Source organism: Coregonus lavaretus, assembly GCF_964263955.1.
Source record: "Coregonus lavaretus genome assembly, chromosome: 20".
NCBI lineage: Eukaryota > Metazoa > Chordata > Actinopteri > Salmoniformes > Salmonidae > Coregonus > Coregonus lavaretus.
Window position 1 is genome coordinate 13,893,828 of NC_140007.1, and position 10,080 is coordinate 13,903,907.

A 10,080-nucleotide genomic window follows, 5' to 3' on the forward strand; every position below is an offset into this window, starting at 1 on the left:
TATATTAAAATAGCTTGTCTGATTACTTTGATAGACTACTTATCAACCTTATTACTTTGGAGTGTGGGGCTGTTAGATCCTATATTTCATCACAAATAACTGCTCAGATTAGTAGATTAGAAAGGTTTTAGGCTATTATTTGGGGAGAGAAATATGAGGTTGCATCTAGTTGAAGAAGTTTAGAAGTTTGTTAGTGTTAAAACATTTTGACTGGTGTAGTAGTAAGTAGCCCAGAAGTACTTGTAGCAGTAAAGTGTAATAGTGAATGGGTAGGTAAGTTTTTATGTAAGTTGTTGAGAAAGTTCAGTTGTTTGTAAAAGTTGAGATAAAATGTCGTTATAATAAATATAATTAGAGGGTGCTTATAAAGTCCTGTTTCACTGTATGTACAAATGGTTAACCTGTACAAGTGTGAGGTGTGAAATGGAAATGTGTATTTTGCATATCCCACTCCCACTGAGAGTGGGGTCACAGCCAGGGGATCAGCCATTATTGATGGCGACCATGGAGTAATTACGGAAATTTGCCTTGCTCAGGGATTCGACCCAGCAACCTTTCAGTTACTAGCCCAACACTCCTAACCGCCATGTTACCTGACGCCCCCATTTGATGTGGTTACTAAAACAGCTGCATCGTTTGGTTGGTATACTGTTCTGATTTCAGATTTGAAAAGCAGGGAAGTAGACCAAGATTTCATAAGTTGTTGGGAAAGTGGTCAAAGTAGCTGATTTGCGTCAAAAGTTACATTGTTTACAGTCAATAGAATGTTGGAAGTCATGGGAGTTTTCAATAATGGGAGCTTTAGAATGTTGAAGAAATCCCATTAAAGTGGATGAAGGACAAAAAGTATAAATGTTATCCAAAAAAAGTATACAAGCACACTGGTCCTGACCAGTCTACACATTTTAAAGTTTGAATTATGTTTCTACCTTAAAGGGGCAATCAGCAGCTGAAACAATATCAACCAAACCCCTGTTTCGGTAAAAGGCTGAGGGATGGGTCTGGAGAAATGTAACCACTCTCAAATTCATAGATATAGCTATGGATGCAAGGACTGACCATGATATCAAAATTGTAGTTTTAACCATGTTTTGAGGCTGTATAGTGTTTGTTTACATTTACTTTGTTTTAAACGATTAGAGTAAAACAAGCTTATATTTTGGGTTTGATGGGTTTTGACAGTTGAACTAAGTTCATGAGGCTATAAGTTATATTCTTCAAGTATTAATGGATACATATCATTAATTTATAAATCCAAAAATGGATGTAGCAAATGCAGATTGCCCCTTTAAACAGTGTACAAAAAATTTAGTTCCAAATAATAATAAGTCCGAAATAAATTGTACAATAGTTAAAGTGTGATTAACAAGTTCTATTAACAAACATCCCTTTGAAAACAGGCACACGTCTCAAATAATACAATTTCATAAATGCACGTGCCAAACCAGTAATAAATGGTCACTAAGCGACTAGTGGGGGCTTGCTGGGAATCAGAGTTTTACTTGCCCAACTCTCCAGTTTATTTTTATTTTTATAAAGCTGCAGAAGAATGTTGAAACTCAGAATCCCATAAAACACTGCTACCATGTACTCCTCCCATACTAAACTGCCTTTAGTTTAGATATGCACAATTTTAGATTACACGAATGTGTTAGCTAGCTATTTTTCATAAAAGGAAAAGCAATTTGCAAGACATTTTGAAATAGCCAGTGCCTCTTGTTCATGCGCTGTGGAGTGACAACGTTAGCTAGCTAGTTCGCCAGCTAACACAGGCAAGCTAGCTAGCTAGCTTTTTCCAATGGACAAGCCTGTGAAACTGCTTGCTAGTTAGCCAACAGAAGCTTCTTTCTAAAGGCATTACAAGGCACTTCATCTTCTTACAGTGATGGATGAAGTTGATAAGATTTTAATTCACTCGCTTAAACAGACCGGCACGTAAGTATCTAGCTAGCTAACGTTAGTTTCTAACATTATCAATAACCTGTTGTTGCTAGCTATCAATTTAGTTAGTTAGCTAACGTTTGCTAGCTTATGTGTCTACTGTAGTGAGTTTGTCTAGCTCTTGGCTTTCATCTGATAGCTACTGACACCCAGATCTACATTCAATCACTCATCAGAGCCAATAAGTTATCAGCTAATATTTTCCTTGTGAACATTTGCTGAAGTGAGCGCAAATCATGGCTACATTAATTAAAACGTGTAAAAATAGCTATTTTGTTCTAACAGCTGGTTGTTTGATTTTCACTCTGCCAATCTTAAAATATGTCAGCTAGTGTAATGAGCAGAATTTGTCCATATCTTTCTATCTAGCTTGTTAGTTACACCACAGAGCTTTGAATATAATTTGAAAGTGTGTAACCGGCTGATCACATGACTAGTGAGAAGTTAACCCCGTGCACCTGCACCTCATGCTCTGTCTGTTTGCACAGGGATGTGGGGAAGGATGTGCAGAGTGTGAAGCACTTCACCAGTGAGCTGATAGTGGAGGCGGTGGTGAGATGTCTGCAAGTGATCGACCCGGCCTTGGGGAGCGGCCTGTCCCCCTCCTTACCCCCCGGCATGTCTGCCCGCTTCCGAGTGGGCATGAGCCTGGCACAGGCCTGTCAGGTGAGAGAGGAAAAGAAAAAGGATAGTCATAGTGCTCCCCCTCCTGTTGTGAAGTGGGGCTCACTCCTTCTTTTGATCACATGAAGATTAAGATATTGTTGGCTGTAAATGGATAACCATGCATGACTTATTGATGTACCCATATGACCTATACCCCCTTTGCATGACACTCAGTCCAGGGTTTTTTGTATTCTAAAATGAATTTACTGTCATTATATCAACCTCTGTTTTTCTTGGTCCCAACTACATGCATGCAGTCTGGACCACTGATGTCTGAATAGAAGTCATTCAGCAACCAATTTGACCTCCTGCTACAATGTGATTTCATGTCATATAGACTAATGCCATTCTATCTCTTTGAGTATTGTTTTGAACAGTTTTTTATTTCCTCGCTTGATTGGCTGTATTGAATAGCCCAATTGCTTGCATAACTTCAGTTGAGTGATCTCCTGAGATGTAACAGTTTAATTACAATATTTAGAATCTGCCAAGTGTGAATATATTTGGTGTGATCATTTTGTGAGGTAGGCTACATCGTTGCACATGTTCATGGATGGTCTTTATACAAAATCTCATAGACATTTCTGGTTCCATTTCTTACCCGGAATGACCCTCATGTTCTAAAGGGTAGGGGGGAGGCATTACGCTAAGGTCAATGACCTGTGTATGAGCGGACTCCATAACCAGGTTGACATGCGTTTATTTGCAGGACCTTGGCTACAAGGGAGAGATTGGCTACCAGACCTTTCTGTACAGCAATGAGCCAGAGATCCGCTCCCTGCTCATGTTCCTGGTGGAGAAGCTGCCCAGAGAAAGTGCCGAGGCCTCGGACCAACCAGCAGGTACAGACTCAATGTCCCACCATTGTACTGAGAACCATTCATCCCTTAGCTTTAGTTCTCCCCTTATACATTGGTCTATTTATTTGCTTTATGAGCTGAATTCCGATCAATAAAAAGACATTGAATGTTTCTGAACTTCTAAAAATGACAATTGTCTATAAGTATTTCTTTGTCTCATACATTGTACCCCCTAACAGGTAAATCGACCCTCCTCCAGAAATCCATAGCTGCCCAGATTAAAGCTCAGCTGGCTTTGCCCTGGCTCTCTCCATCCTGCAGACTACCCCTCCTCTGTAAAACACAGGTACATCCTGCTAGCTATGCCACAAAGCATTATCAATGACGTGGCCAGCTAAATTTAATATACACTGACAAATAACTTTGGTTTCCTAGATCATGAAGGAAGCTAGATTTCAAGGCTGTGTTTTAGTGAAAATAGTGAGGCAATAATGCAATCCCCCTTTCATGTTTATCCTGTTTTTCATGGCTTCATGATATTTACTCAAGTCAATATTCCCCAGAATGATGCACTATACAAACTTCCAATTTGAATCTATACACACTTCCTATTTGAAACTCTGTGTCTTTGTGTCAACAGTGTTCCCTCTTATTGTACAGTGAGCACCACATATGTATGAAAATACCCTCAAATTAAAGCTGACAGTCTGCACTTCACCCTCATTGTCATTGTATCCTTTCAAACTCAAAGTGCTAGAGTACAGAACCAAAATAACAAAAAAATGGTCACTGTCCAATGAATGATGGTGCTCATTGTATGTGTTCTCACTTCACGTTTCTTTTTAGAACCCAGGACCGTCCCACAGTTTCCACTCTCAGCCCCTTAGTTTACCGCACTGCCTCAAAGTGCCTGGGAAAAGGCAATTGAAAGGTAAGCCTCAGAATACAAGGACCCTTTTTAACTTACTGTCATTGCATATCATTCTGTAATCCAATTCTTCCAATTGTGTAGGATTCTGAATGAGTAGCCTATATACATAGGCAGGTGTTACATTAGGCTTGGTACGAGATCTTCTTTGCCACTGAAATGAGAGCATGTGGTGACAGTTCAACACCAGTATACCACGTCATTCTTTTCTCCCCCTCTCCAGAGGAAAATGACTACCACAGGGACTTCCTTCCCCCTGTAACTGCCCAGCTGTCGCAGCATGCCTCAGTGCCGGCCTCCCTGCTGGAGCAGCATGCAGGGGAACTCAGTGCTGCCCAGGAGTGGGAGAATGAGTGGAACAGCCAAGGCCTCCTCTCCCGCCTCACCCCCGAGGTACACTCTTAAAGGGATAGTTTAAGTTTTTGACTTGAATTTGAGCACAATAATAATATTTCTGTGTTCAATGCAGTGTTTTCATCTGTGAACTCCTTTCTCCTCGTGTCCACCCAGGAATATCGCTCCAGGAAGCGTGCACGTCTACAGAAGCGGATCGAAGAGCAGCTGCGCACTGCGGCCCAACCCCGCCCGGACACCCTCAGCGCCCACAGGTCGGGCTCTGACCTCACAGAGCTGCTGCAGTCCTTCGGGGGCTCTGCCCTCATTGGTGACATCCTTGCCAAGGGCACCCGCTTCACCCACACCGAGAAATTCACTTTCACAGAGGTGAATGATGGGTTAAACAAAGCCTACCCCAAAGACATTGAGCAACATCTACAAATGTTCCCCCTTTTGATTTCCAATCTGAATCCAGTCTTTGTTTCTCTCTAACTGGTCCATGCCTCTCTCTGTCTGTGTGTGTCAGGAGCCTGAGAAAGCTGCCAAGCAGATGGCAGCAGCGGCCAACTCCCTCCCCAGCTCGCATCAGTCGGAGGAGGACCTGCAGGCCCAACAGCAGGAGGAGCTGGCCTCTCTGCAGCAGCAGCTCCAGCAGCTCTCCCTCAGTCTTGAGGAGGTGGGCGGAGACATGAGGCAGCTCACTGTGTCCATACATCAGGTAATTGGAGCCTATCTTATTCAAAACAGACAAACTCTGTGTATTTGCGTAGACCTCGGACCAGAGTTACCACAGTGGAATGAACTACGACATGTAAGATGTAGTCACCCTGCGACATTTACTTATCTCTTGTCTGTGTGCAGGTGTCAGATGAGCTGAAGCAGAAAGAGCTGAGCAACATGGAGGAGGAGGACTCTGTGCGGGTAAAGAAGCAGACCATTAACCTGCTGCCGGACGGGGAGAACAACCTTGCTAAGCTGCGGGCCCTAGTAGAGGGAAGTGCCGAGCGAGTGGTCAACCTGGCCGCCCAGTGGGAGAAACACAGAACTCCGCTTATCGACGAGCACCGCAGGCTCAAGGAGCTCTGCAGCAACCGAGAGGTAGCGTTCGTTTCATTAGATATCACCCAGTGTGTGTGTGTGAGAGAAAGAAACTCTTATTTCAACTTCCATTATTTTCTCTAGATGGAGTCCTCTCGGAAGCTATCTGAAATCAAAGAGCTTCACGACAAAATCCGTCAATCTGCGGAGGAGGCCAAGAAGAAGGAAGGACTGTATAAACAACTGGTATTAGAACTAATTACATGTATTTGGGATGATTTACTTCCACACTGTGTATTCATTTGGTTCCTGTCCAAGCATTATGTCAAACACAATTTTTGGGGAATCTGACTTCTCCTTTAGATAACAGAGTTTGAGAATCTCCCCAAAGATATCTCCCGCTCAGCCTACACTGCGAGGATCCTGGAGATTGTTGGCAACATCAGGAAACAGAAGGAAGAAATTACAAAGGTATACCATCTGAGACACCTCGCATCAATACAGTCCTGAGTATCTCCTTAAAAACAGTCATTCAAACTGAATTTGAATCTGAGTAGAGTGATTTTAAGTATGGTATTTGTGTGTCCCCCCTCTTTGTCTCTGTAGATTCTGTCTGACACTAAGGAGCTGCAGAAAGAGATTAACAGCCTGACTGGAAAACTGGACCGAACGTTCGCTGTGACTGATGAGCTGGTCTTCAAGGTAGAGCACCTAGCAAGATAACTTTTTGCAATTAGAGGTCAAAGAAATCCCTGATAATTTTATTTCAATGGTTCTATACCACAGTTTTCTTCAGTTGCCTAATCAATACTTTTTCTCATACTGTGCAGGATGCGAAGAAAGACGACTCTGTCCGCAAATCCTACAAGTACCTGGCAGCCTTACATGAGGTAAGAGCTTGTTGGCAGAATATAACCTTCTCTTAGAAACTGAAGAGCAATGCATATATCCTTGGGTCTGGTGCACTGTGGTCATTTTAGGGCCCTATAACTATATTGGTTAGTTGTGTGACTTGATTCTCTTTCCTGGTATAGAACTGCACTCAGTTGATCCAAACTATTGAGGACACTGGCACAATCATGAGAGAGATCAGAGACCTGGAGGAACAGGTATATATGGACTCTTCTTTTATTCCAAACCACTAACTTGCACTGCTACTGTACAACATGAGTCAAAGTCATAGTTTGTCATTTTATTTGGCATAGTGATATAGGTCTGACTTGGTAGAGCAAACTTTTTAAGTTCCCTTCTCTCCATAGATTGAAACAGAGAATGGTAAAAAGACAGTAAGCAACCTGGAGAAGATCCTGGAGGACTACAAAGACATTCGCCAGGAGAACTCTGCTCTGGCTGCCAAGATCAGAGAGGCCTGACGTGACCCTCCTCAGCATGAATCACCGTAGTGGCCGCCTGACTTGTCTGCTGGTCAAACTGACCGGTAGATAGCATGCCCTCGAGACTGCCTGTCCTGTGTGTGGAACCAAGAAACCACACTCCATCTCGTCTCAAGACTTTCAACGCTGTCCTTCGTCCACTGTCACCTTGTTGCATTGCCTTCTGGGAGCACCGACAGCATATGGGGGAGGGGAGATTGAATTTTGTACTGAAATGACTTATAATTTTTTTTGGCACAAACCTTGGCTGACCAAAAACCATGCTGGATATAGAACAGATTTGTGATGCATAAAACAGTGATGAATTATACTTGCCTTGCATCCCTGGTGTCCATACACTGGTTGCATATTGATTCCACCCAATCAAAAAATAAGTTCTGTAACAATGATGCTCTCAGACTTTCTATTAGAAATGATCTCAATTGCAGTAGTTCTGATAGACCGAATCAAGTGAATGTCTTGTTGATCTGGTACAATTACAGAAGCACTGATTTACATCCCTATAAATTTGAGCACATCAATCATTACCTACATTCTTAGACCCAGTCATTGGAAATTAATGTAATGTGGATTTAGAACTCATGAGGTCATTTGTTTGAATGTCATCCAGTCCTAGACTAGTAAACCGAGTCAGTGTAAGTGATTCTGCTGAATCTGGTGAGGTTAGTGTCCTGTGAAAATGTCAGGTTTATGTACTCTCAAAGTGCACAATGTTTCAGAAGTAACATGCACCATCAAAGTCCCCCTGAGTAATGGTGGCTGTACAAATTACCAGCTTTAAGCTTTTTTATGTATAATACTTCAAGTAAACTTGATACTACTTTGAAATGCAATGTAGGTCCATGTGTTAAGGTGAATTTCTTCATTTTGCCCCTCCTGTTCCACAGACCAATGCAATGGTTAGGTATGGCCTAAGATACCGTTGATTTGTGCAGAAAGAAATCCATGCCATATTTTGTCTTACAAACTGGAATCGCTATAGAGATTACTAGGTTTGTCCTGTCTAGTTCATTCTCAGCCGTAATCAAATGCTGCTTTTGTCTCTCTTTTGCTGAGTATTATTTGGCTTAGGGTAAGTTGCCTCACCTTTTGGGCATTGATCTCCTGAAATGGTCTAGATTAGATAACAAATAAACTACATTGATCGAAATAATGATTCATGCAAAACTTGTATAAAAACAATACAAAATGTTAGTTGGCAGAAAATTAACATTTAAATGAAAGTCCTGTGCTATGTTGTGTTTTCTTTCACACGTTAAGGTTTAATTAATGTTGAAATGCTGAAAGGTCCTTTGTGTCACGTTTGTATTCTGGCCTTTTTTCCTGATCCTGTGGGAATGCCTGTTGTACTGGCTCTTTAGCCATGTTTATACCTGGTACTAACATGCACCCTTTGTCCTGATCTTGTCAACATTCTAATTGTGCCCACATTTTTTGATGGGTGTAGATGATTAAAAGACACATTGTGATCTCTGTGATCAGATCTCAGGAGGTAGTCAGGCACGCATTGGCTGCGTTCACACAGGCAGTCCAGTTCTGATATTTTGCCCAATTATTAGCAAAAGAGCTTATCTGATTGGTCAAAAGACCAATTAGGGAAAAAAAGTATGCTGCCTGTGTAAGCGCAGCCATTGTGTCTAGATATCAGTCAAGTGTTAACAGATCTGGATGGTCAAACTAAATCATCATTATACTGGCCTCTAAGATCATTGACACTGAGCACCATTGACTTATGGCATCAGCAATTGTCTTCAAATAAATACATTCATATTATTTTGAAAGAATATCTCAAATGTGCATGCAGGGAGACACCAGCTAATCTGGTCACAATGTGGACAGTGGATGGGTAGCTGCATCAAACCTGGATCAGATAAAAAAAAACACATGTTAACACAAGGTGTAAACAAGGCTTCTGAAACAGTTATTTTTGGGACATTTGCATCAGGTACAAATATCCATTATCAATCATTAGTATATCCACACATGTACCTCTCTTGGACCCATCATGCTGTGTTATTTTCAATAATATACTTTCAATATTGAATTGCATGTATTAATATATTTTAATATAAATTGATGTGTTCCAAACTGTAGTCATGCAGTTATAATTGACACATGACATTGCTGGACATGGTTGATCTCGTAATTTTCACTACAGTCGTGGTCAAAAGTTGAGAATGACACAAGTATTGGTCTTCACAAACTTTGCTGCTTCAGTCTTTTTAGATATTTTTGTCAGATGTTACTATGGTATACTGAAGTATAATTACAAGCATTCCATAAGTGTCAAAGGCTTTTATTGACAATTACATTAAGTTTATGCAAATAGTCAGTATTTGCAGTGTTGACCCTTCTTTTTCAAGACCTCTGCAATCTGCCCTGGCATGCTGTCAATTAACTTCTGGACCACATCCTGACTGATGGCAGCCCATTCTTGCATAATCAATGCTTGGCGTTTGTCAGAATTTGTTGGTTTTTGTTTGTCCACCTGCCTCTTGAGGAACGACCACAAGTTCTCAATGGGATTAAGCTCTGGGGAGTTTCCTGGCCATGGACCCAACATTTTGATGTTTTGTTCCCCGAGCCACTTAGTTATCACTTTTGCCTTATGGCAAGGTGCTCCATCATGCTGGAAAAGGCATTGGTCGTCACCAAACTGTTCTTGGATGGTTGGGAGAAGTTGCTCTCTGAGGATTTGTTGGTACCATTCTTTATTCATGGTTGTGTTCTTAGGCAAAATTGTGAGTGAGCCCACTCCCTTGGCTGAGAAGCTACCCCACACATGAATGGTCTCAGGATGCTTTACTGTTGGCATGACACAGGACTGATGGTAGCGCTCACCTTGTCTTCTCCGGACAAGCTTTTTTCCGGATGCCCCAAACAATCGGAAAGGGGATTCATCAGAGAAAATGCCTTTACCCCAGTCCTCAGCAGTCCAATCCCTGTACCTTTTGCAGAATATCAGTCTGTCCCTGAT

The 10,080-nt window shown here is 41.7% G+C and overlaps 1 protein-coding gene across 1 annotated transcript; it reads left to right on the forward strand.

Annotated features, from left to right (window-relative positions):
• The first annotated feature begins 1,598 nt into the window (after positions 1-1,598).
• On the forward strand, positions 1,599-9,091 carry LOC311147367 (coiled-coil domain-containing protein 22-like). The gene is made up of 15 exons (XM_084184058.1): positions 1,599-1,935; positions 2,430-2,607; positions 3,317-3,449; positions 3,647-3,753; positions 4,254-4,338; positions 4,559-4,728; positions 4,846-5,058; positions 5,198-5,389; positions 5,533-5,769; positions 5,854-5,955; positions 6,073-6,180; positions 6,316-6,411; positions 6,540-6,599; positions 6,744-6,818; positions 6,969-9,091. Exons 1-15 carry the CDS (start codon positions 1,886-1,888, stop codon positions 7,080-7,082), a joined length of 1,920 nt encoding a protein of 639 aa, XP_084040184.1. The 5' UTR covers positions 1,599-1,885; the 3' UTR covers positions 7,083-9,091.
• The last annotated feature ends 989 nt before the right edge of the window (positions 9,092-10,080 follow it).

Bases quoted from the DNA above. Each gene is read 5' to 3' on its own strand.
- LOC311147367 (XM_084184058.1), top strand. From the start codon at position 1,886: ATGGATGAAGTTGATAAGATTTTAATTCACTCGCTTAAACAGACCGGC. The intron at 5,770-5,853 runs GTAGCGTTCGTT...TATTTTCTCTAG, and splicing joins AGCTCTGCAGCAACCGAGAG to ATGGAGTCCTCTCGGAAGCT. The intron at 6,412-6,539 runs GTAGAGCACCTA...CATACTGTGCAG, and splicing joins CTGATGAGCTGGTCTTCAAG to GATGCGAAGAAAGACGACTC.